General features: G+C 48.5%; 1 protein-coding gene across 5 annotated transcripts in view; it reads left to right on the top strand.

The window, feature by feature from the left end:
• ZFHX3 (zinc finger homeobox 3) overlaps window positions 1–26,152 on the top strand; it is a 243,686-nt gene that overhangs the window by 174,495 nt on the left and 43,039 nt on the right. For 4 of the 5 annotated variants that reach the window (XM_057711282.1, XM_057711278.1, XM_057711281.1 and 1 more), the window contains one exon: window positions 24,968–25,075. In XM_057711282.1, coding sequence (XP_057567265.1) covers window positions 24,968–25,075 — 108 coding nt within the window. The remainder of the gene's footprint in view (window positions 1–24,967; window positions 25,076–26,152) is intronic. The other variant, XM_057711280.1, reaches the window with a different exon arrangement.

Here is a 26,152-nt window from a genome sequence, read left to right as displayed (position 1 = left end):
TAAACACAGCCGCCTTTTGTTAATGAAAGGCAGCCTCTGCGCTTGGTGCTCTCGTGCACAGCGCTTTTCTTCCCCCTTTTTTTCCCTCCAACCTGAAAATCGCCACGTAAGTTCTCACCGTGTGGAGCTGGCAGGTGGCGTTTCTCGCCAACGGGGGAGATGTTCCACGGTTCCTTTTGTCAGTCCTTGTCAGCATCTTATCTCGGCCGCGGTTGCCTTTCTGATTTCATATTGCAATGAATCACATCTGTAAGCCCCTTCACCTGCTGGAATCATCAGAAAGCCAGAGAGAAACCCCCCCCCCCCAAGTTTCTTTGGCGTAAGCATTATTTTCCTTATTCCTGGTGCAGGAGTTGAAACAGATACATTTTCATGTTTGCTTTTTAAAGGAGAAACCCTCCCTGGATTTCCAGATGAATCTTGGCACCTTCCCCCAACCCCCCCGCTGAGGTGGTAGGAGCTGGCTCAGAGGATACACTGAGAATGAATCCATTTGCTTTCCTCTGTCTCTGCAGAATAAATTAGAATTTGCCTGATTTAATAAAATGGCTTCATCTCCCTGCCATCTTCCCCGTCTCCAGAGTATTCCTTCCGTAGTGGCCTGTTCTTCTATAATGGATCTCAGCGCCGTATCTCCTTATTACAGGATAGTGGTTTCACATGTAATGCATTCCCGTGGACTCTCACACAGACACCGTGCCACACGTTGTGTGCACACACCAGCTTTAGGGGATCCTGATGGCTAAAGGTGCAGAAATTTGTCACCAGACCTCATTTTCCCCATTGTCAGGAGGCGTGATGGTTATAATTGATGTAGAGGTCAGTGCAATTTGTCGTCCGTCTGCCATTAACCCAGCCTCCTGGAGTGGATGTGACCACAATGTAGAATATATTTTGGGGGGAAGAGAGGGAGGTTGAAGATGGAGGTTTGCAGCATAAATCACTCGGCCCCAGCCCTTTCTCTGTTTAATTGGAACATGTTTACCTCTGTGTATGGTGGAATACTTTGCTATCTCCCTGTTGCTCTCAGATGGACTCATGGAAGTTTGTTGTTGAAATTGGGAGTGGTTTTTCCATTTGGACCTCCCCCTACTCCTTAAATTTGTATTTTAATTTCTATTTCCTAGGTTGATTTTTTTTTTTTTCTTTCCTTTCCATTCTGACGCTAATTATGCCAGCCGCATTGGGAGCCCTCACTGCTGGGAGGTACCCAGCTAAGTGTTAAGAAGGGTTTTAAAAACAGGCTGAACTCTTTCTTAATGAGGCTCAGTCGGGCTCTCCTCCGGGTGGTTTTGTTTTGCTGATCTGTCAGTTTTTCAAGGATTTAATTGCACTTTTTTTCGTATTAGTCTTTGAAATTGGCCTATACAATCTTGCTATAAAATAACATTTTTTTTAAAGCAAAAAGTTAGTAGCTTTGGTTTCCCCCCATTTTATTGTTGCTGGGAATTTTATTTTTCATGTTAGTCTCTCAGAACCATCTTCTGCCAGTCACTCTTGGGAGCCAGCAGTAGTGAAGAGCCCAGAATGGAGTGGCAGGAGGGGACCCCAGAGAGCCTGATTGCCAGGCCTCACAGGCAGTTTCCCCATCTCTTCAGCCTTCCGTCTTTGGGACCTCGATAATGCATCTCGGCTTATGTCTCCGCTTCTGGGTCTGCTCCGGGTCAGGGGCTGGGAGAGGCACAGCCACTGTTTCTTTAGGCCTGGAAGGGACAGATTCCAGCCAGTGGTGCCAGGCCAGCTAACCAGCACCTTGAGTCCTCAGCCATGGGAGGTGAAGGGAAGAAGGAGTCCGAAGGAGAGAAGGCAGAAGTTGCCAGGCAAGGGAGGGAGAGAGAAGCAAGGCCATATCCTTTATGCTGTTATCTTTATGGCATAGAAAAACATGCTTGAAGCCATCAGCATGAAATTCTTAATTGCTTCGCTTACTTCTGCTCTCCTCATGGGACAGATTGTGCAAATGCCGGAGCTGCCAGGACCCTCATGTTAGCACACTGTCCCTGCTGCACACACTATTTTTAACTAGTGCTTTGTTTTGCAAAGATGCACAAAGCTTTTTCTTTCTTTTTCTTTTTCTTTATTTTTTTTTTTTTCCTTCCCAAGGATGCTAGTAAACAGCAGAGGCAATAAGGAGCTGCTCCAGCCACCCTGACAGCAGCTACACACTTACTAGGCTGTGTGCCTGGCTCTCTCCCCCTGCCACCCTGCCTTCTGCTTCCTCTCTCTGGATTTCTGCATTCCCTCCCATTTGGCATGAATTTTGGCTTAAAAAAAAATTTTTTTTTTTTAATTTTTGCTTCTGAATTTATCCTGTGAACAAACCAACTTCCCCTTCCCCCTTCCCACTCTCCTGAATCTGATTTGCAGCCCTCTGCTCCTCTCTTCTGCTGTCTGTCTTCCTCTTTGAGATTTCCAGTCCCCTCTCATGAGGATGTAAAATCCAAGAACCAGATCTCAGAGATTTCAAAATAAAATAAAAGTAAACTCTGCTTAAAAAACACTTTAGCGGGAAATCCAGGCTAATTGTAAATCAATGGGTCTTAAAATGCAGCATCGATCTCCAGTTAGAAGTTTGAAGGGGAAAGCAGTAATTACTGCACCAGAAGGTAGTTTTTCCTCTTAGTAAGTTCTGGGCAGAACGAAGGCTCATTAGGGCAGCACTTCGGAATCTGAGTAATTAGTTTAAAAAGTACTTTTGTGGTGTTATTCCCTTGGCTAGAAATTATTGGAGTCTTCACAGATTTATAGCTCAATTCTGATAAGATTTGATTTATTCTTGTGTTTGGTGTGGAAGAACCTTGATACAAAATCACCCAGGTAAAGATTCAGGAAAGCGTGGCTCAGAGGTTTGGGAATGAAGAGCCTTATTGGAGTAGGTGGGGTTTGATCCTTTCAAGATGCCTGCTGTTCACTGAGAGGATTGAATATGGCCAAGTTGGGACCCTAACACGGGAGCCCAGTTAGACCAGTCTTGGCCAACCTTGTCCCTCAGGTGAGCAAGCAGAAACCTGAGTAAGAGAGGTGATTTTCTTGTCCAAATGCATGTTGACATGAAGTGTCAGTGACCAGATTGGGGGTCACACAGCCATCCTGGGTCACCCAAGGCAGGCCTGCTGGACTGTAGGTTCCATGAGGGCGGGAACGTCTCCTTGTCCAGTTGGATCCGCAGTGTCTGGAACGTAGTAGGTGCAAACTAATGGATATAAGTTTCACGACTTGGTGAGTAAATAAATGAACAGACAGGTCTTCTTTTCTGTCTTAGAGCTTCTAAGCTCTTGTCTTTGGGGGAGAGAACCACCACGGAAGCTTTCTGTCTAGTTAGATTATCAGCTGCCTCTCCAAGCATTCGCTCTTGCAGACGAAGCAAGCGGCCCTTTCTTGAAGGGAAAAATACTGGGTTTTTTGCCTCCACAGAAGGTCATCAAGAGGTCATTCTGCTCCTTTATTTTTTTATTGTAAAGAAAATACACAACACGAAACAGTACTTTCACGTCAACTATAATCTTAGAGGTGCAGCTCGCTCCATTCTGCTGCAGTCTCTTTCTCTTGCAAGGCTGGTATGACTAGCAGGGTGAACGTACATCAGAATGCCTTGTCCACTCAGAGCTGTGAGTTCAATTTTTTTTTTTTTATTATTTTTTTGGGGGTACACCAAGTTCAATCATCTGTTTTTATACACTTATCCCCATATTCCCTCCCTCCCTCAACTCCCCCCCCCCGACCCTCCCTCGAGTCCCCCCCACCCTCCCTGCCCCAGTCCTCTAAGGCATCTTCCATCCTCAAGTTGGACTCCCTTTGTTATACAACAACTTCCCACTGGCTATTTTACAGTTGGTAGTATATATATGTCTGTGCTGCTCTCTCGCTTCGTCTCAGCTTCCCCTTCACCCCCCGCCCCCCCCAAACCTCGAGTTCTCCAGTCCATTCTCTGCATCTGCGTCCTTGTTCTTGTCTTGTCACTGAGTTCATCAGTACCATTTTTAGATTCCGTATATGTGAGTTACAGAGCTGAGTTCTTAAATTCTTGCTAGAAACTTCAAGTTTTCCACGTTGTTTCCAGAGAGGTTCTCTGAAGAGTGCCCTCCACTGTTGATCTAGAATTATATATCAGATGGAGCAGTGGTTTGTCAACTTTTATAAGTGGAGCCTCCTTTCTTAAAAAATGAAAACTAATTTGAACCCACTAAATGATGTTTTTTTTAAAAGCTTTATGACAATAGTTATTTTAGGAGTTTAGATTTGTAATATTTGTGTATCAAAAAAAAACCAAGAATAAAGCAGAGCTGATCAGCATCCTGATCAAAATTAAGAGTTATGGAAGGTAGTTAAATAATCTGGACTAAGCTTCTGTTTTGTTTACATATTTTGTTTGGTTGCATTATTTTACAGATCCTCATTCATGCAGAGGAGGAGTAGTTCCAAATGGTGACAGTTTTCAGCTGTGTGTCTTGTAATCTAAATGGCAGAAAGTGTTTTCCTCAGAGATCTATACAAAAACTCGTTAACTGAGCCATGCAAGTTAATGCCCTGGCCTCCAGTGTGTTACATTTTGGCGTATGTCACATTTGAGTATGTTTATTATTACAGCATTTAATAATAACCAGTAATTTAATAACCAGCACAATGAAACTAGAGTCAGAATTTGCAGAACCCCTGCAGCATCACAGGGTTCCCTGGAGAACAGCTCAGACACCATCGCACTGCAGGAAATCCACCCTAGAAGTTCACTAGGACTCTTGCCGTTGGAAGAACCTAAGGCTGTTCTTGCTGGAAAAATCACTGTGGTGTTGAATGGGTGACGAAGGGCCCCTCGTCTGGGCATCTCCCTGTCCCTTGAGTCGGATGACCGCTGCCACGTAGAATGCAGCCTTCTGTTCCATGTGAGGAGTGGCCTCACAGGTGGACGAGATCTCGGCCTTTGCTCTGTGGCTTCTTGCCCCTCCTCTCTCTGCTGCCTGTCAGTCTCCCTCCTGAGAGGGTGTCACCTGGCTGGGACATCTCTCTCTGGCCTCAGTCTGTTCAGGACTCACTTCTGTCCTGTGAATACGGAAGAACTGATGGCCCACGTGGAAAAATGTCACCTTCTATTTATAAATGAGAGGAAATATTTCTACTGTTTATGCTAGAAGCCCCGAGCCGTGCTTTCAAACTCTGAGAATTATGTCCCTCAGCCGTGGCCTCGTTGGCCTCCTGTGCTCTGTCACCGCTCTACCCAAAGCTGCTTTCTTCCCCACCCCTACCCCCTGCTTTTCACCACTTCTTGTAGCTTGTACCCTCTCTCCTTGAGTTAAATGTTTGTGCTTGCAAAGTTTATTAATAGCACTAGCACTGCTGAGTGGAGTAGTGATTTGCTTCCCGTTTTTAATTTAATTTATTTTTGGCTTTTAGAAACAAATCTGGAAGAAAATTTCAAGCTGCTCCCTTTTGAGGCGAACTCCAGTTAATCCTTTTGTTTTTTTTTATTTTTTATTTTTTTTAAAATTTATTTATTTATTTATTTATTTATTTATTTATTTATTTTGTTTTGTTGGCTGTGTTGGGTCTTCGTTGCTGCACACGGGCTTTCTCTAGTTGCGGCGAGGGGGGTTACTCTTCGTTGTGATGCGTGGGCTTCTTATTGCAGTGGCCTCTCTTGTTGCAGAGCACGGGCTCTAGGCGCATAGGCTTCAGTAGTTGTGGCACATGGGCTCAACAGTTGTGGCTCACGGGCTCCAGAGCGCAGGCTCAGTAGTTGTGACGCATGGGCTCAGTTGCTCCGCGGCATGTGGGATCCTCCGGGGGCAGGGATCGAACCCACGTCCCCTGCATTGGCAGGCGGATTCCCACCCACTGCGCCACCTAGGAAGCCCCCAGTTAAATCTTTTAAAGCACATCTTGGGGGTCAGGCATGCCCCATGTACTCTCCCAAAGCCATAGGCCTATCAGCTCATCCACTTTGCAGTGACGTAAATGCCCCAGGGGTCGCTCGTCATTGGTGCGGTCCAGCTCTAAATCTGTGGTTCTGTGGATCCACCCCACACCCCTATCCCTGAGCCTTTTCTAAAACAACCTACCTAAAGACGCTACGGTTCAGGGAAATTTTTTTCCCAGCTGTGACTTGACAATGATATTAGTGCTATTAAACGATTTATTGTGTGCATTTCAGCAAACATTAGAATGCCACTCGTGCATAAATTTACTGGTGGTGATGGTGGGGTGGTGGTTCCTATATGACACATCCTTTCCATACTGGAGCTTGGGATTTGAGGTGGGCAGGCAGCGATTTCATATAGAGCCAGTCTGTTGGAGGCACTGAGTGAGGTGGATGCCATTAGGTGTGGTCGGCAGGCGTGATTGTGGGTTGCGGGGTCTGGGGGGTTTGGGGAGGCTTCCCCAGGTGCGCAAAGGGCCGTTGACGGTGGTTTGTGTGTTCAGGCTGGTCCCATCATTGCCTGGAGTATTGTCCAGTTTGGAGACCTAATCACTTCTATCAGTGCCTACTCTAGAAACTTCTGATGCTGGCCGTCCTCCTGTTTGCTGTAACAGTCTCCAGCCCCTCATACCTTTCCTTCTAGCGTATGTATCCTAACAGAGGGCAGCACTTTTGTCACCTTAGAACGTGGAAAGGTGATTTTCAAATGAACGCGAAGGCGGGGGTAGGTGTGATTTTTTGTTTGTTTGGTCGTGATAGTTGAGCCCAAGTGGCAGAGAGACCACCCGGAGGGGAGTTGAGAACCAGGAACTCTGAGTGAAGGGGTGCTTGACGTGGCTCTGTCTCCTACCTCCAAACAGCCAGGAGAGCGAACGGCAGCCACCGGCCAGGAATTGATTGCATTAATTGATATGCCAATAAGAGGGCTTGTTACATCCGCCATTGGTTAGGAGGCCAGCTAACAAGTCTGCTGATCAATGGCACCAATAAAGATTTCACCCATTAATGAGCAACATGGTAATTAATGTGGTCCATAAACCAGTTAGCCTGGCTAGCTAACGCGCCGGTTTGCACCGTGAGTGGCGGTACCGAAAGTGGCCCGGCAACCACCCCGTTCGGTGTGGAGTTGGGCCTTCAAGCAGGGTCACGGGCTGTGAGCAAGCCTGAGACTCCGGAAGGTTTATTCCAAATGGATCAAGGAAGGAAAACCTGGAGCGTTCAGAGCCCTGGCTGAGAAGGGAAGGCAGATGGAGTGCTTGCTGGGCCCCAGGCCGGAGCGCAGCTGTGCCCGCCTCGTCCTCGATACCTGCTGGGAGGAGAGCGGGACGCACTTTTCTCTTCCAGCTCCTTTGGCCGCAAAGCTTTCCCACGCAAGTCTCTCAGGGGCTGTTAGGGGCGTAATGGAATGACTGAGTTCCAGGGTCACTCCAGTCCCAGCTGGGCACGCTGTCCCCAGGGACAGCCCCCGTCAGTGGCTCACACGCACTGCCCTGCGCTCCTGGAGGGCGGGCCGTGGCCTCTTCTGGGAACCGTGAATGAGTGGTGAAGTAATTAACGTCCCCCCAGCCCCTGCCTCCGTGTTTCACTAGGAAGAAACATTTTGCTAGAAGCAAGAAAGGAGAAACAGATGATGTGAAGCTGTGCCTTTTTCCTTCCCCCCTGGTTTTTTTGAAATGACATCAGTGGGTTGTTTGCCAAGCATAACCTGGCAGCCCGGCGGCTCTGCCTGACTGCCTGAGATTTCTGGGGACCGTGGAGCTCGCCAGCTCCAGCCGTGGCAGCGTGCCAAGGTGACGTTCCGTGACTAAGCAGAAACGAGGGAGAGGGAGAGAGGGAGGAAGAAGGTATGTGTGGTTGGGGAGCTGGGGGAAAGAGTGGTCCCGGGGCTGGGTGTGGCGTGGGGAGATGTGGACGCGTGTTCCAGGGCATCCGATCCAGAGGGCGGGTGTCGGGGGGAACGCACTGGCAGGCCAGGGGGTGTCTCTGTGGCACCGGGTGGGGGTGGGGAGGGGGGTTGTACCAGGGCAGCAGCCACAGATTCAGCCTGGGTGGTGGCCAAAGGGGTCTGACTTGGGAGGGAAGTGAATGAGCCAAAGCGAAGGTGACAGCCCTGAGGGCCTGGAACCGTTGAGAAGGAGGCTCAGGGAAGCTTTTATCAGCATCAGGCCCGATACTCTTCAGCAGAGTTTCCTTTGCATTGTTAGGTATTGACCCTCAGAGACCCCTTGTGGATTCCCTAATTGAAAATTAATACTAGATCAATGCCATGGGCAATTTGCATATTGATCATAAACAACTTTGAAGGCACCGAGTGTGCGGCAGATCAATAGGGCTCCTGAATAGGCTGCAGAGGGAGCACCTCCCAGGACAGCGCACTCCGGGAAAGGTTAATGATTTGGGAAGCTCCTAACTGCTCAGCGCAGGGAAGGGCCCCCACACCACCCGGCGTCAGCGAGAGCCATTCGTGCGGGCCTGAGCTGCCTCCGCCCAGCCACCCCCGTCCCCAGCAGAGGGGAGGATGGCTGAGCTGCGGTGAGAGAAGGGCTGGCCATGAGTGTTTTTATAGTTGCCTTTTTTGGTGGTGGATGAAGTCTTGGGGCAGTTTATTCTGGGAAGTGTACTGTAGAAGGCAGCAGCCAACTTAAGGCTCCAGTCATTATTCTGGCCCCTTCCCCAAAACACAGTTCTCCCGATGACGTGAATGGGAAGAAACGAGGACGGGGCGACAGCTCCCTTTATCCAGCCTCCTCCTCAGGCTTCCCATCACTGGAAACCCGAGTTAGTGTTCACTTTAAGCCATGATGGGCTTGGCCCTGTTTTGCATCCTGTTCCATTCACCTCCCAGTTCCTGGCTTTGGGCTCCTCGCCCAGCACTCACCCTCCCGGGCTTTGTGCCTTATTGTCCTGCTCTGGCATCAGGTCTTGCCTTCCTGGTCCATTCCTGGGTGTCCCCGCAGGTCTCCAGCAGGCCTGGAAGGTGCTCCTCCGGCGGCCCCCTTCACCCGCCCCCTGTTCACCTCTTTTGTTTTCCTCCCTTTCTCCCTCTTGCCCAGGTCCGCTCCTGCTGTCTCCTGGCTGTAAAAGCAGTGTGTGGACCAGCTACCCTGTAGCTGCTCTGGTTTCCCCCACGGATGTTTATTACCACAAAGCCCAGAACGCTTGTGAGCCTGACCACTGATTCTGTCTTCATGCTCCCAGGGTACTTTGGGATGCCTGGTCTGAGGATCGGGTCCAAAGGCAGCCTGAAGAGATGGGTGATGCCTGTCCACCTGTACCTGGCTACCTGGCTCCAGCCCCAAGACAGCGGAGGGTGGTGGCGCTGGTGGTGGTCACTAGGGGAGACACCTCTTATGTAGTGGTGAGCGGAGCAGACTTTCTTCCCCAACAGCACCACTCCCACCCCCCACCCCCAAATTCATCTTGTACTAAGAAGAGCTAGCATTATAATAGCAGCCCTGTCACGTAGCTTTAGATGGTTATTACGTTTGCAGAGTGCGTTGAGATTCATCTATGTGAAAGGGCAGTACAGTTTCAGAGAAGGGACATGCAGAATAGTTGGTGAAGAGTTTCTGGGTTGGAGCTGCAGCCCTTTTGCACCTGAGTCCGTCACCCCCTCCTGGCACTGTCCCTTGACCTTTGCAGGGAGGTACTTTGGATCATGGTGGTCTGGTGGATACTTCTGGTGTGTGGCTGTCAAGCCTGTCCACGTGCTACCACATCCAAGGATGGTCAGTGTTCCCTTTCTCCTCTTGGCGTTTCCTCACCTCAAGGTCAGCTCCTTCCCCCAGCCCCCCAGGTAAAGGGAGAGGCTCAAGGAGATCTTATCTGTATCTGTATTTATATATTACACGTACACATGCTTGGAGAAATACGGTAGCCTTTCCACTGGGAAGCCCTCCCGGGGCAGCCGTGCAGGCTGTTTAGGCTGTCCCCACATGCACAGCCCTCTGCTTTGCTAAAGGGAATGAGCGAGGACCCAGGCCATCCCAGATCTGACCTAACAAGCAGGGCGGTGAGTCTGGGGCTATATCTGCCCAGGGCAGGGGTTTGGAAGGGGAGCCCTTGTTCTGATTTTCACACAGGTACCTTACGTGTTAGCAGTGCCTCTGACTCAAGGAGGGCCGAAAGGCCTACGGGAACTTGCTCATCTCTGAGTCCCCCCGCCTCACTGCAATTGCTGTTCTTCCAGCAGCCCAGCCCGCCCCCTCCTTGAGCCTTTGCACTTGCTGGTCCTCTTAGCCTGGAAGGCCTCTCGCGCTCACACCCTCACTTCTTCATGGCCTGGGTTCGAATGTCGCCCTCCCTGAGCTTCTCCTATGAAATAACCCCTGGGATTCCTTTTATCGCCGTCCCTGCTTTATCAGCATCTCGTGATACACCCACTTGTCTTGCTGCTTTTTGTCTGTCTTGTCCCCCACCTCCTTCCTACCCCTGCCCCCGGAGAGCAGGGGCTCTTCCTGTCGTGTTCACAGCTGTATTCAGTGCCCAGAACAGGTGCTCCATGGACATGCAGTGGGTGGGTGGGCAGGTGGACAGACGGACGGCACAAGCAGAAGTGTCGCTTCTCCCGGGGAGCCCACGGTGGTGGCTCTAAAGGGAGCCAGTTAAGAGCACGGGCCTGGGCATCCGCTCCGTGGCCTTTGCCGGTACTTTACCCTCGCTGAGCCTCAGTTTCCTCGCCTGTGAATGGAGAGTGGTAATAGTATCTGCTTCATTGGAGTGATGACTGTACTACTACCATTATGATTATTATTAGATAATAATGACAGGCAGATGGAGGCTTTCAAGGGGCCGGTTGCTGGTTTTCACCAGCAGGCTCTTTGCAGGGAAGGATCTTACCCAGGCAGGAAAAGAGAAGGGTGGCCGGCATGTTGTGCTGACCAGTCCCACTTGGCTAGTCCCCCCCCCCCCCCTTCTCTTTCCAATCAGGGCACTTGCGATTATGTCAAAGAAAATGTCACGCAGGCCGAAGGCTCCTGGGGCAGGGTGGGGGCGACCTGATGTGGAGCGTGGGAGCGCACGGGGGTGGGGTGGAGGGTGGAGGGAGACTGGAGAGCCCATGTCAGTTTGATTCTGGGCCAGGTGTGGCTGCCGCCCTGCCAGCCCAGCAGGCAGGTGCTGGGCTGTCCCTGTGCATGTGATTACTTCATTACAGAGCCTTTCATTGACTTGGCTGCACTGTGCTGATGAACTGAGACTGGGGACAAGAGCACATAATTGAGGGAAGTACATTCCCATCACAGGCCTGGCTGCAGCCAGAAGTGAGTGTCCACCTCTGCGTGCGTGCGTGCATGTGCGCGCGTGTGTGTGTACGGGGGTGGGTGGGGGCTGTTCACGTTCTTCCCTGGGTGCACCTTCCCTGTCTCCCTTCCCTCCCAGAACCTCCTGGGCAGTGGCTGCATCCAGTGATCACTGCAGGCCCAGTGATCAGCATCCTTCCAGACCTGCCTGTTTGCTCTGTTTGGAGCTGCTTGCATTCTGCACCACAGTCTTCTCATCGCCCTGAGGGACGGGCACCTGCCGGGAGGGGCCCCCACTTGTTCGCACACCTGTTCTATCTCTCGTTCAGTCCATCTCCCTTCGTCCGTTTGTTTGTTCACCTTCGGTCCTGTCTGCGCTCTCTGCTTTAGATCTCCGTGAAGACGGAGAAGGGGACGCTCTGGTGCTGCCCTTCTTAATTGAAATTGCATTTCATTCATCTGGGAAGTGAGGCGGGGTGGGGGGGGGGGCGGTTTTCCACCAGCAGCTGATTCGACAGGAGGCCAGGCTTGAAGATACCAGCGCCAGGCATGCATAGCATGATCTTAAGAAAGAATTTAGGAACCAGAGCTACTTGCATAAAACTAAACTGAAAACCACATAACCAGCCACATGGTTTTAACCACCACACACACAAAAATCCTACTGTAACGCATTTTCTCAAAACCAGGAAATTAGTGGCTCAGGTCACCAGAGCATCTGAGGCTGGTCCTTACTAATCAGTTGTTTATAGCAAAGAGATTTTTTTTCTTCTTCTCCCTCAGTGTTTTCTGGGCCTTAAAATACATTTCCCGGAATCCTGACTGAAGTCGGTGTGTGCCGTGGCTGGGGATTTGCCTAATGGCTGGGCTGGGGTGGCGGGTTGCCTCCGTTACAAAGAAGCACGGGTGGCGTGGAGGCAGAGCAGAGGGAAATGGAGAGCCCTCACTTGACACTCTGTGACCTCAGCCGGTGGCGCTGAATGCTGGAGAGCCAGGACTGGAATTGCAGTCACTTTAGATTATTTGGAGCGAGGAGAGGCAGGGAAAAAAGGTTCTGTTGACTACAGGAAGCTGAATTCTTCCTCTGCTGAAAAGCTTATTAGTGGAAGGGGAAAAAGCAATGACTTGGCTTTTGCTAGTTCTCTGCGGCAGGGATTCGGGGCTGCGAATCCTTGGAGCTCACCCTGCGTCCGGAGTGTCTCTGACGGGCTCCACCCCAAGCTCTTTGGGGGGCAGTATTTCTGGGATCCCCCTCTTCCAGAAAGAGCGTGAAGGGGTGGGGGCGGGGGTGAGAGAGAGAGAATGAATGAGAATGAGAGCAAGAGAGGCGGGCTCGTTCTGTCTTCAACGTGATGGTTTTCCTTTGGGTACCACGTTGCCACTGGCGAGAAGTTAACAGGGTAGTATTTGCTTAGAAATATGCGTATCTGTGTTCTTAGGGGCTGGTTTTTGGTTTAGTTTGGTTTGGGTGAGGCCATTTTTAGCCATGCTGTGCCTTTTGTCTCAAAATATAAAGGAAAGCTAGATGTTGCTTTGAACAACTGTGGTACCACTATTAGAATCCATTCGCCTCAATACCACAGCTTTAATTGAGGAAGATTCCCAAGGAGCCAGTGTCCGGGCAGCAGGGTGCCAGGCCTCCCCTCTCAGGCTGCTCACTCCTTTCCGTGCTCGTCTGGCTGCATGAGTGTCGCCGTGACCACTTGTTCCCTCCATGGCCGGTGCCCCTGGGCCGCCTTTGGAGACCCTCCTTTGGGCTACCTCCCTGTGTGGTCTTGGGCCCTTCCCTTCTCCAGGCCCTAGTTTGTAGAATTGAGGGGCTTCAGCTCCCCCAGATCCTTCAAAACAAAGGCAGATCCCTGTGTTGATGAGGTTGCTACAAACAGCCATTATTTCTCTTTCCTAATTCTGTTTGTTGCACTTGTGTTCACACTTTTATGGCTTCTCCTTGTTTGGACTACCCTACCTATTTTATAGTTTACATATGTACATTTATATCATTTTAGAATTTCTTAAACACACAAATTTTTTATTTCGCCACCTTAATTATATCAAGCTAAATTTTATATACCTTGATTTTTTAGTCTGTTGACCCATTCATCTTTCTTGCTTTTGTCTCCGTTCTTCAGCCTGTTTTTCTTGAAGACCCAGTTTCTGTCATTTCCCTTCTCCTAGAACAATTCCTATTCTTTCTAGCCTGTCACCAAAGGTTTTTAGGAGTTGAGTCCGTTCATAGACTAACTCTTTTCAGAAATCGATTTTTTTTCCTGCCATATATGTATTTAATTTTAAGATACACTCTTACCTAGTTTTTTTTGTTGTTGTTTTTAAGTTTCTCACTGGTTACTGTCTAAATCCTCCTCTATTCCTCCTCCTCTTCCTCCTTTTTATGTTAGGAGATGTTGCTCCGTACGTGAGGAATCATTCACTTTTTCTTCCTAATCATTGGACCATCTAATCTTTAATATTGCTTTGCTCTTGGACTGCTTTTCATTCACACCTTTGGCTTGTTTTACTGCTTTTCTTGCCGTGAATATTGGCCTCAGAAAATGAAGCAAAAAGTTTAACTTGGTGAGGATTCCTCTCCTTATTTGCGCTGCTTTAGGGTCCATATTCACTGAGAAAAAATTGCCCACCTTTGAAAGTTTGGGGAGGGTTAATTCTCACTTAAGGATTTCCTTGTGAGAGGTTTCTAGTACTTTCTTCAGTTGCAGTGTGCACACAGAAGAACTTAAACCTCTAAAATTGTTTCTTTAAAATGTAAATATGGGCTACAAACTTGTATAGCTCCCTTATTCCTAACCGTCCTGAGAACCAAGTCTTTGTCACAAAATCGCGCTTTCTGCCCAGATCCTCGGTGACTTTCTCATTTCATGGTAACATTTTCTTTCTCTTTGGTTTCATGTTTTAGTTGTTTACAGATGTTCCCACCATTAAAGAGAATGGGTGTGAGTCTAGAATTTAAGTTCTTTGTTTGTCTTGATGATTGTGACAGTGTGTTTTTGTGCCTTGAGATATACCGCAGTATAAATTTGGGGGTATAATGGATACCTTGCTTTTCAGAGGATACCAGCCTGTTCTTAGGTCTGAGAAACACCTTATAGGAGGTAAAGCTGAACAGATGCTCACAGGGTCCTAAGGCTGAGACTAAAATACAGTTAGTAGCTCTGGCAGGTTTGAGGATGAGCTGCTATAGCTAAAATAATTGTGAGAGGGCAGGTTTGGTTGAGGAGGGTGGCATCATTTTGTTAAACCGTAGAAGAGGACCATGTCGTTGTACAGGCTCCAGATTTTTAAAAGAGTCTTTATATTCAACCATTGGCATAACTTTGGAAGTTTCTAAAAAGAAGGAAGAAGATCCAAGAATTTTCTTTCTCCCTTTGGGCACAAAAGAGCCGTACAAGGTGCATGTTAAAAATGACCAGAATTGAGCAATTCCATCTGCTTTTTCTCCCATTAATGCAGGGAAGCTCTTGAACATAAACCTCTGGATTTTCTCTTTACCTCAGCTTCCTGCTTCACTTTCTTTTCAGTTTCCTAGGAAATGTCAGCTAAAACATGTTGCTTCTGCTGCCCAGTTGTTTCAGACTGAAGCACATTTGTGGACTTGATGGTTTGGGGCACTGGCCCAGTTTTTGACTCTCCAGGTGGAGACGCATCCTTAAATGTCTCGGGTGTGACCGTAAATGCTCCAGGCAGAGGCAGGCTCTTTGTCGCTTGCAGCAGGCAGTGAACACGTGGTAGGCACCCGAGGACTCCCCAGCGTGCTTGGATGTGTACTGGGTCACCTCCAGGTTCACGTGCATTTCTAGCGCTGCATTCTGGGACATGCGAGGGTTATGTATGCGGTGACCTTTGTGCAGCTTGGGTCTGGCCAAGGGAGGGCAGGGTTAGCCATTGCTTTTCTGGGTACAGCGTCGCCTGAAGTTGGCCTGATGTCTGTTTCCCACATTTGGTTTGGAAGGTATAAGGCTTTTGTTTGTGCTTTGTTTTTATACTGGCTGTGCCTATAAGTGGCTTATGATCACACAAAATGAAGCTCATTAACTGTCAGCCCCTCACACTGGGGTCCACAGATGGGAGTAGACTCATATTTCTGCACACATCCTGTGCTTCACAGGGCAAAGCTCTTTTCTTCGTAGGCTGGAGACCCTTTGGATGGTGTGGGCATCAGTGTGAGGCCGCAAAGGGGCTGGAGACTCGAGTCCTTCATTTATGTGTCGTCACGTGACTCAAACCCCTGGCGTCATGATTTTATTTCTTGGTTGAGTGCTATTTGTTTTGATGACCAGAAACAAAATGTTTACCTGTTTGTCTTTCAGTTTGCTTTTTTGCACGTCCTGTCCCCAAATATTCCATCTTTCCCTTCGGCGTTGTCAGATTGTGTCTCCCCTACATTGTGACGCCTCGGGTCTGCACAGCCACCCCCCACCCCTCTGCTATCATTCCCGTATAGACTGCGTCCAGCAGTGTTGGTGTTCCCGTCACAAGAGCCCTCCCACAAGGTTTCACTTATACCCATTAGGTTCGAATCACCGTCATCTAATATCTGGTACATCCTGTTCATTTCCCATATACCTTCATTTGTATATAGATGCTTAAGGACATTTCTAGGCCAGCCTTGACTTTTTTTTTTCCATCTATGCATTTCCAACATTTTCCAAGTAAAAATAAATTAGGAACCACATCATAGATTCTTTTTGTTTCCTTTTTTTGCATTAAGCATAAGATCGCTCTCTGACAAGCCCAGTTTTGACTTAAAAGGTGATACCAGCCTTCTTTAATGGAAGCTGTTAATTTTTTTTTATTTACACTCTATCACTCATGTATGTTTATCTGTCTTGTCTTCTCCCCTCCAACCATGGAAGCCTGGCAGTGTTTATTTCAAACAGGGTGTTATTGAAAGACAGATGCTTGTAGGGACGGCTCAGGCCTCACACCTGGAATGTTAAAAAGCTTTCAGGCAGATCTCTTGGGTTGAAAAACATCCCATTTCATAGAGAAGGGGGTCGAGCGGGGAAGTGGTACCCCACCAGAGAGGCTTCCCTTCCTCACCCCCCCCAGTGCGGTCATGACCACCCCTCTCCCCCAGTTCTGACTGTACATGCAGACACCTCAGATGATGCTTTTAAATCCACAAAATGGTTTATTCTGATGAGCAAGCTTATGAGGCCCTTCTTCCTCCATCAAGACCCCCTTCTTCTGCTCACCCGGGCTTTTCTTGCCTTTGCCTATCAAGTATTCCGCCGTGAAGACGTTACCATTTACTCTCTGCCCTCCTCCTCTCTTTCTCAGTAGCACACTGAGTTAGAAATATTATTTTCCTCCACGACTTTGTTTTTAACGGGATGGGGGTGGGGGGAACCACCCTTCTTGGTTTCAAGGACCTTCTATTTTGCTCCCCTCTTCTTTCCAGAACATTCCAGTTTGGTGTGAGGTTAAACTGTGCAAAGTACTGTTTGAAAGAAAGGAGAAAAAGAGAAAAGGACTTGTCAAAATGCATTTGTTAGATCACGTTTTAAATGAAGTACACTTGAAGGTAGTTTTTGTCCAAAGAAAGGAAAAACCCCTGCAAATCCGCTGAGCTCCCCGAGAGCGCGCCTCCTTTGTCGTCGCCCTGACATTGAAGTGTAATTTTTCATGGTTATTTGGACTGGAAAATGGGGGGGAAGGGGAGAGATGGGCCTGCGATTATTTCCCATAAATGACAACACAATCACATCACGCTCCGCTACAAACACGCTCGGGGAATTTGCCTTTTTTACATTTCGCGTGTGGAAGTAGCAGCAGCAGTGGCGGCTCTGTAGAAATCCAAGGGAATTAATCCCTGCTGGACCCAGTGTTCCTCAGAGTCCCGGGACAGAGTTGGATTTCTGGTTTAGCGTGGATTCCGAAACCGTTTCAGGGCTAGGTTTGTATTTTACAAACTGGAACTCACATCTTCCAGTTATTAAAAAAAAAAATCTTCTTGGGAATAGCCACCAGGCGAGTCAGAGACACATTTTGTTCTGTTGTGCTTTGTCACCGCACATGGGCTTTCATCCTTTCTGCGTTTCTGCAGGGGGCAACCCAGGTGCTTTTGCTGAGAACACAGATAAATGGAACTGGTTGCAATACTGGCTCTAGGCGTTTCCTCCCTTTTTCTCCTCTTGTGACCCCCACCCACCCCCTTAATTCTAGTGCAGTTTTGACAAACTGTTCAAATGACCGAGTGGCCTTGCCCAGAAGAGGAAGAATGGCAGGACCCTCGCCACGCGATGGGAAGACAGCTCAGAGCATGGCGGGTTCCTCCAGGAGGCCTGGGCAGGCCGTGGCCGCTTTGGACCCATAAAACGCTCTCCCGTGTCCACGCTCACGTTAGAGCGGAAGCTGACCGTCAGGCAGATGTGGAGGCTCCCCAAGGCGTGTCTTCTGGTCCTCACTTTCCTCGGCAGGGGCTGCACACACAGGCTGCAGCTTCCCAGGCTCCCTCAGGCCGCACAAGCCCCATTTTTCTTGTTTCTATCAACAGTGGCAAGATCTTCAAATATACAAAAGCATAAATGGTCTCTATTCTCCAATTAGTCATTTTAATAATACCCGGCCTTGCCTTCAGAGTGTTGATTCTTGTAGCCTGGTGCCAAAGCCAGGGGCGCGATGGGGTGGGGGCGAGAGAGAGGGGCAGGGCGGGCACGGGGGTGCTGCTTCCTTCCCCGCCAGATTTCCCCGGTTTGCTGGGTTTCTCTGCAGAGCCTTCCCCGAGACCCCGTGCAGGGCTGGCGGGCCTCCACCACCTGGCAAGCTCTGTCCAGAAACTACAGGCACAGCAGCCCGGGTGTGTCCAGTAAATGAACACCTAGTGTTGAAAAGAATTCTTGTGGTAAAATGATCACAGAAAGGACCCACATGAAAAAGAACGTGTCACTGGAGGGCGGGGAGTAGGTCTGATCTTTCCTGTGTCCTCCGTTCCTCTCCCACTCACGTCCTCACCTCTCGGAGGACTGCAGTTCTTCTCTGTAAACATCTTCAAGGGGGCAGTTGTGTTTAAGACAGCTGGTTAGCACTTCGGTCACATTTTTTTTTTTAAACCCCCAGGGTGGCCCCCATGGGGCCACCAGGCTGACCCCTGACCGTTCACTGTAGCTGATGGAGAAGGGTCCCCAGCAAGGTGGCCTGGCCTGGTGGAGAGCTTAGACGGGTGAGGAAATGGGGAACGCCGAAGACAGGGGTGACCTGGAGAGGGAGGCTGGCGTGCCTGTCATCCGGGCATACTTTTCAGTGAATGCCTTGGGCTTTGTTAGTGCACTGGAGTTCTCATGTCTGCTGGAGAAGAGATGGCATCTTATCCTGAGAAGGTGGGAAAATATTACACTTCTGATGCAGGAGCCCCTGCCTGCTCTACCTTCCTACCCTCATCCTTCACCCCGTAAGGATTCCTGCCCAGACTGTGATCGCTCTCTCTCATGTTTTGCTCACTAGTGTTGATTTGGATCCTGGGCCCTTCATCTTGTGACTTGACTTTTTCCTCAATTGGTCTATACGCTGCTAAGATATAGGAAACAGAATGGACAAAGTTTGCCAGCAATTAAAAATAGTATTCAGAGGATTACCCACAAGGGACTTCCAGGCAGATGTGTAAGTTCCCTGTTTTATGTGCGTGGTGAGGACATGCAGTCACCTCCACCAAGATGCCAAGTCTAAGGACGTGTGTGTTAAAAGAACAGTTTGCATTTGTGGGGGGTAAAAAGTACCTTGATTTAAGGGAAAATTTCTGGGCCTGTGGTGTTGTCACTCAGACAACTCATGGCTTGACGCTACCTCTCAGGCAGTTTCCAGCCACATCATCAGGGCTGGAAGGACACCATGGAGCAAAACCGTGGCATCGACATTTGAGAGCATGTTTGGGAATGTTGCGGAGTAGGTTACTGTGTCTTGAGTCTGGGAGTCACTGTGTGTTTGTGGTATAGCCCAGGGCACATGGAGTGTCACCTGCGGATAGGACCTGCAGTCACCATTCCGTGAGATCACACTTGCCGAAGTGTCACGAGGGAGAACAGCATAGTTAGCTGCCCACCCCTGTGGGTGCGGCCACAAGCACCCCCGCCATGCGCCTCTCCCTCCACGTCCTGGAGAGGGAAGGAGGACTAGGGTGACGAGCTGGGGCAGCAGAGCCGTCTGTCCGTCAGCATTGCAGATCACATCCTGTTACAAGTTATTCTTGGAGCAGAATTTTAAGGCACTGAATCTTATTTGAAATAAGCAGTCTAGACCTTAGCCATCATCTTTCATATAGTAGGATTTGATTTGGCCTCTGTTTGCAAAATAAAGCATGCACACTTTGTAGAATACGCCCAGCCATTAGAGGGTTTCCTGTGGATAGTGAGAGGCCAGGAGGGTTGGACAAGCTGGAGTGTTTGGCCCTCGTTCTCCAGTTGTTCCAGTCAGTACTGCAAGAGGACGGCCGATAGGCCCAGGTGTCCTCCAGTGAATCTGTAGGTACAGGAACAAGGGGACAACACACGATTGTGGAATCCCTCCACCACTCACCACAGAGGCTCCAGCAAAAGCGGCCGACACCCTCTATGTCCCTCCTGCTGGTGTCAGAGTGTCCCGGCCTTTCCCGCCCACTTCGGTGGTTGTCCTGGATTAATTAGGTTGAAAGCAGGGAAAGGGAAAGCTTTAACCCTATCTTCAAAGTAAGCAGATTGGTTATTTTGTTTTTCGAAGAAGAGGTCCAATATACAATTAAACTTGTTTCTGGTAAACCTCATTCCAGGAAAGATGAGCTTTTAACAAAAGGCTTTTGACAGCTGCAGGCTATTTCATTTTTTTTAATGCCGAATGAAAAATCAATACATTTTTCTGGGTTATACATATTCAGAACAGGCCTGATATTTCCATTATAATGGAAAGTGGGTGTCTGTGCACATCTCGCCTGTCAGAGCTGCACTGCTGCATTTTCCAAGCCACTGCTAAATATTTCAAACCTGATTTGATTGTGGTTCATGACAGCTAATGTTTCTCAGCTCTTGAGCCTGCCGACAGGCAAACGCACTTTAGTTCACCCCCCACCCTCAAATGTCGCTCCCCCCAAAGAAAAAGGAAAGAACAATTTCATTCTACAGGGATCCCAGATTGGTGTATTATTTAAGTAACACGATCGCCTGAAACCTGGGTACAGGCGCTGTGGTTCCTAGGAGAATTTCCAAATTTCTATCATCGAGGCCCGATGTGGGGGCGGGGTTTGTCAGGTTTGGGGGAAGGTTTGACTTGGTCCACATTATCCTGTTAAGAGTTAGGAATAGTTAGGACTCGTCTCAGTCACTAAGGGAATCCCCTTCCTTCAAGTCTGTAAGCGATTTGTAAAATACGCCCAGTGGACATGGCCCTCGGCCCTAGTTATTTGGTGAACGGTATCTGTTTTTTTTTAGCGACTGGCACGTTTTCTTGGGTGACACACTCGGGGTGTGTGGTGGTGGCAGGTGCTGACCTCGTGCTGATGCCACCTCTGTTTTTGCTTCTGCCTTACGCTCCTTGCACAAACCAGTTTCCAGGTTGTTCATAAAATTGTTGCAAATCCCCATGGGGTTGCCAGTTGGCACACGCACCTCCTTCGGGAGCAGATGTCCCCACAGATTGGGAAATCATGCAGTCACCTTCCCCAATGTGATAAGGGTAAGGTATGTTAAGAGAACAATTTGCATTTGTGGTAAGCAAAACCACCTTGACTGAAGGGAGATTTTCTGGAGCTCTGGTATCATCACTCCCAAAACCTAAGCTGCCCTAGGAATCCTTCCCTTTCAGAATGTATTATCTGCAGAAATTCTTACACCTGAGGGCTCTGCCCTTAACCAGGAGACACTGCTAGTGAGTGCTGTCTGGGAGAAGCAGTTGCAAAAAAGAGGTGCTGATGGAAATAGACTTTTTAAAGGCCCTCAGCCAGTGTTTTACATGGAAGTGGAAGGCAGAAAGGACACCGGGAGACCTCACAACTATTCAAGATTTTCTTTTATTTTCCTAACCCTTTAAAATGAAAATACACCCAAATGTGAGGGGTACCCTAGCTTGAGGGCTGCTGTGAGGTGTGTCCACGAAGTAGGTGTCTGGGGGGTGGTTTAGAGGCTCCTCCTGTGGAGTCTTGTGAAGAACAGACCTTCTGTCTGAGATGTACTGTGTCTGCTGCCTCCTGCTAGAACCGGCCGGGCAGGGGGAGCAGGATGGCCCTGGCTGCGCCCTGAGAAAACATTCCTGGTGTGTTCTGGTTGGGTTCTGAAATAGTGTTCAGCTCTTTGGGGAGAAGATAGTTTTGATTTTTTTTTTTCCCTTAAAAATGGCGTGGTGGCTGTTGTATGTCTTAGGGGAAGGAAAGTAACTGTCTTCTGAGGGCAAGACAGGATTTTCCATATACAACCGGATTGTCATCCGTCAGGTCTTCACTCGTTCCCACCATCTGTCAGTAGCTGATATTATAGGGAAAAAATGGACTTCTGTAATGACCCCGGCCAGTTGCCACTGACTTCATGGCGGGGAATGCGTTCTGTGATCTGTGGGGGGAAAACCTGCCCTCTGCTCTGTGCTCTATGAGCACATGGGTGTCAAACAGACATTCCTAAAGGGAATGTGGGTACCTAACCAGCCCCAGAGTGTTTCAGAGCTGGATGCCATCCTGCCCCTGGTTCCCACGTGTTTCCAGTGTAGGGAGCCCCGAGCCCTGTCCAGGGGTGCCCAAGGCCCAGGTCTTAGTGAGGTTGCTTTGGGGACCAATAAAACGTACCCCGCCTGCAAAGCACTGCAGAGCCTGAGCTGTCCAGACAAATTCATAGTTTATATCTCTGTTTGTTAATCATATCTCTACCTTTATTGGTATTCAGAGCTCACAGTTTTCTGGTTACTGTCAGCCTGGGCTTTCATCCATTTTAAAGAGCTATTTTTCCCTCTTGCTGTTGATGATGATGGTATAAAGACAGATGGCGTAACTGCTTATGAATGTCCTATTTTGTTTCCCCAGGACCAGACAGTTCACTTGAAGATGTATATTATTTCCACATGCTCAGGTTAGGCGGCCCAGCCGGTGTCTGCCTCCTGCAGCTAGCTGCCCTTCCGGGGCTCGCCATGCAGAGGGCGACACCTGTAGGTCATATGTGGAACTGCAGGGAAGCGCCTGCTGGGCTGAGTGGGACCTGGTTTTCTAGCTGGGGGTGAGGACACTGATCTGCTTGTAAAGGAAGCTGGCTTGTCTAGGAGTTTCTTAATCATTTCTTCTTCCACCAAGCATATAACAGCTTTTTGGTGTTTAATATATCAGAAATGATAATATTAAATCTAAAAACGCAAAGAGAGGAGGACTTGATTTTTAAATCTTTAAGAAAAAAAGGAGAAAGGAGAGAAGCAAAAGCAGTTCCTGAGTTAACCTCTATCATCTGCTCTCTCACTGAAGCTCAGCTGCCGTCACTTTTCTGCACGTAGCAGGGCAGGGAGGGAAGAAAGCAAAGACCCAACCAGGCTCATAGAACGAGGGCTCTGGGAATAGTCACAAAACACCATACGGTTTCCTTACTCACTGCATGAATGATATGCTTATTCTTTGGTTTCCGTCTCTGGATAGAATGGTTTTGGAAGGTTCAAAGAACTGGGATCAGTGCCAGAGTGACCATGAGTTCTTAACTCTCTGGTTGGATGGCTGCAGCCCACGTAATACACAGGAAAGAAGCGCTGGCCTTGATGGCCTCCCAGTAGGTAAATCCCTTCCCTCCTCTGCAGAGCAGCACCTTAAGACACTGTTCATCACATCGGGGAGTTCCCTGTTTTGAAGGTGAGAGACTGTCTCCACCTAGGGTGATGATGTGTGTCTCCTGGGGAGGAGGGGCCGTTGAGCCATCTCTTTGCATAATCACATTTGATTAATGTGTGGGTACTTACAGGTATTTTGTATCATAGGATATGTTGGGGCAAATGAATATGTTTTAAGAGACCTAGCTACTTTGGGTAGACCCAGCTTAATAATACTGATTAGCTGAATGCTGGTATCACCTTTCAAAGATGGATTTTATAGTTACATGTTGAACATTTTTATCAAAAGCCTAAAAATGTGCATCGAACATCCTGCCTGGACATAATTAAGATGGTACATATCACATACTGTGCAACTTGCTTATTATTGCTTAACTAACACTTTGTACATTTTTTTTTTTCTCCACTAAGGGCTGTGCCGTGTTAATGTGGTGCTATGTATCTGACTGACTTCAAACCATGGTTGCCTGATTTTTTCTCTGTTTGAACTAGGGGTGGGCAGGGGGAGACCTGATGTTAACTTGACTGTGCACTGAGACAGAAAGGTGACAAATTATTTGTGGAAGCCTCTTAATTGGAGAAGAAGATAAGCAGTATCTTCTCTCATCCTTGTTCCCCATGACCGCTTTATGCATCCCCTGTTGGTGGTAATCAAGACATGTTCCCTAACCCCTAGTTCAGTTTTCCAGCTCTTGGTCTTCCATTGTCTTTTGGGGAAGAGTTAGGAAAATCTGGCTCTAAATAGATAATTTCTTCCTCATTTTAAACATCGTCTGAGGTCAATTTTCTTTGAACTCTTTTTACTTCCTTTGTGAGACGAAACTTAGAAGCTGTTTTCTAGAGGGTTGGAGGGTATTACACCTTGAAATGTTGAAAACTAGAGTTAGGGCAAGAGGGACCTAGGGTGACGTTGGAATAACCCTAAGTCCATGGACTTAGATTGGACCATCACCCCTGGTCCCATGGATCTGGTCTAGCGCAGGCCTCAGGTGACAGACACGGGTGGCTGGGTTTCAGCGTCTCTACATCCAGGAAGTTGTGCTCTTCAAAGTCTCCTAATAATTTCATCATCAGGTTTGCCTGCCTTATTCATTCATTTAGCCTATTCATAGTAAACATTTTAGATAATGAACAAAAGGGCCAGAGAGCAAGGGAGAAGTGCCTCACTTCCTTTCCCTCAGCATCCGGGGAATCTTATCCTCTTCACCCCCACTTTGGCAGGCAAGTGGCATTTTATTTCCTGATTAACCTAGTGTTAGAAATGACCATTCTTCTCCCTTTACTAAAGCAGTGTGTGTTGAGCTGGGGAGAATTTCCTTGGTTCATTTTAAGCAAGTGGTGGGTAAAGAATGGAGTGTCTTCAAAAGGGAGGTGTATAATTCTAATATAAAAAATTTTCCCTTTCTCTACAAATCTAGCTTCTTGCCACTGATGCCTGGCGTGCCCACAGATGTTTATTTTCTAGACCTCTTCACGTTGATGAAATCATATCACTGATATTCTGTGACTCTTCAGAATATGAATGACTGTAAAACCCTCTCGCCATGGTCTGGCAGGTACACAGGCACCAAGAGGCCTTGTGCGGGGTGAAAGATCGGGTCTAGTCCAGTTCAATGCCAGTTCGCAGTGTGTTTGGAGCTAGGCAAGAAGCAAACCTGTGGCTCCCTTTTTTTTTGCATTTGCAAGTATAAAAGACTTGTATGCGATTTCAGGAACTCAGATGGAGTTATTTCCTCAACAGGATTGCCTTTTCAATGAGAAAAGCTCAAATGAGGCATTCAGAATCCATCTGGAAATACCTAGTGTCTGCATGTCTAGAGCAAGTTGCGGTCTCATGCCAATGAGCGGGGAAGGAAAGCCCCCAGTGCTTACCCAGAGCTCGCGTGTCCATAGTGCGGTTGGCCTCTCGGGGGCCACTGGGAGGGGAGGAGGGACAGTTGTTGGAGGCCTGTGTTGTGCGGTTGGTACTTCTTTGGAGTAGGAGCCAAGACTCCTTCATCTTCTGTCTACTTTTAATCCTTGACATTTTGTTTTTCTTCTTTTTCAGAAGAAGCCATTGAAGATGTTGAAGGGCCCAGTGAAGTGGCTGCGGATCCCGAGGAGCTTGCTAAAGACCAGGAGAGTGGAGGCGAGAAGGACCAGAGCAAGTGGACAGGTAGAAAGTGTGGCTGCCCTCCAGCCCCTAGTGTTTCTCCCGGAGGAGTGAGGCCAGCAGGTCAGGGGGCGGACACATCCTTAATCCACCCAGAACAGCTAGGCTGGTTCTGTGTGGGTGGGAGACGGATTTTATCTTTTGCTTGTTTTCAGTGGTCACCTTCCTTCTCCTGTTATGTTATGTTAAGGAATTTTTTAAGTTGTTTGAAATGGCCCCCAAGCCAGCTCGTTTATCGAGTGAGCGTCCAGGTGTCTGGCTCTGTCCTAGGGGCTGCTGTGTTGTTTGCTTTTGATGTGATTCTTCCTCCGTGGAAGGTCCAGGGCCCTGTCCCGCCTGCTCCCAAGCCCAGTGGAGGGATTTGCCGTGTGGAACTTGATCAGTGTCGCCCCTGAATCTCTAAGGAGTCAGCAGTGGAGGGTGGGCTTCATCCTGCATTTGGGGGCCTGGGCAGCTCTGCGTATTCTTGGTGTCCTACCTTGGCCCCAAAGGGGAGGTAGGCAGGGCAGCCAGGCAGGAGGATGTCTTACCAAAAGCAGAAGAAATTGAAGAAGTCAGGAAAGGAAGTGCTATTTCTGGAAAAGGTGGTGTTGAGAGAAGGGGGAAATGGCCTTCTCTCAAGATGATAGGATTTCTGTATTGAGGGAAAGAATTGCTGAGACTAAGAAAAACTTAGATCTTTTTTGAGGAGAGGCAAAGTCGTTTCTGAGAAGGCTTATCAGGACAGAGAAGTCTCCCAGAAACCACCACTATGATTGGAGGAAATGGCATGACAAGCAACAGAAATTATTTTATTTGGTCAACCTAATTCTTACTGCCTTCCATTATTAATACTGTAATACTTTGATTTTTTTTTTTTTTTTTTGAGAAAATATTTACCTTCTGTAGTCCATGTTGGTTGGGCCTTTGTTACTTTTCCAGGCATGACTGTTCTTAAACCATCTTCACTGTTGGCCTTTACTGTTTAAACAAGATACAGAATCTTGGAGGGAGGCCAGGGCGGAGCAATGAAAATGACTGAAGGCAGAGAAATATTGCCTCTTAGAAGAGGCTGGGAGAAATTGGGGCTCTTCAGCCTAG

This window comes from Hippopotamus amphibius, chromosome 16 (assembly GCF_030028045.1).
Source record: "Hippopotamus amphibius kiboko isolate mHipAmp2 chromosome 16, mHipAmp2.hap2, whole genome shotgun sequence".
Lineage (NCBI taxonomy): Eukaryota > Metazoa > Chordata > Mammalia > Artiodactyla > Hippopotamidae > Hippopotamus > Hippopotamus amphibius.
This window is presented reverse-complemented; position numbering and strand designations above follow the sequence as displayed.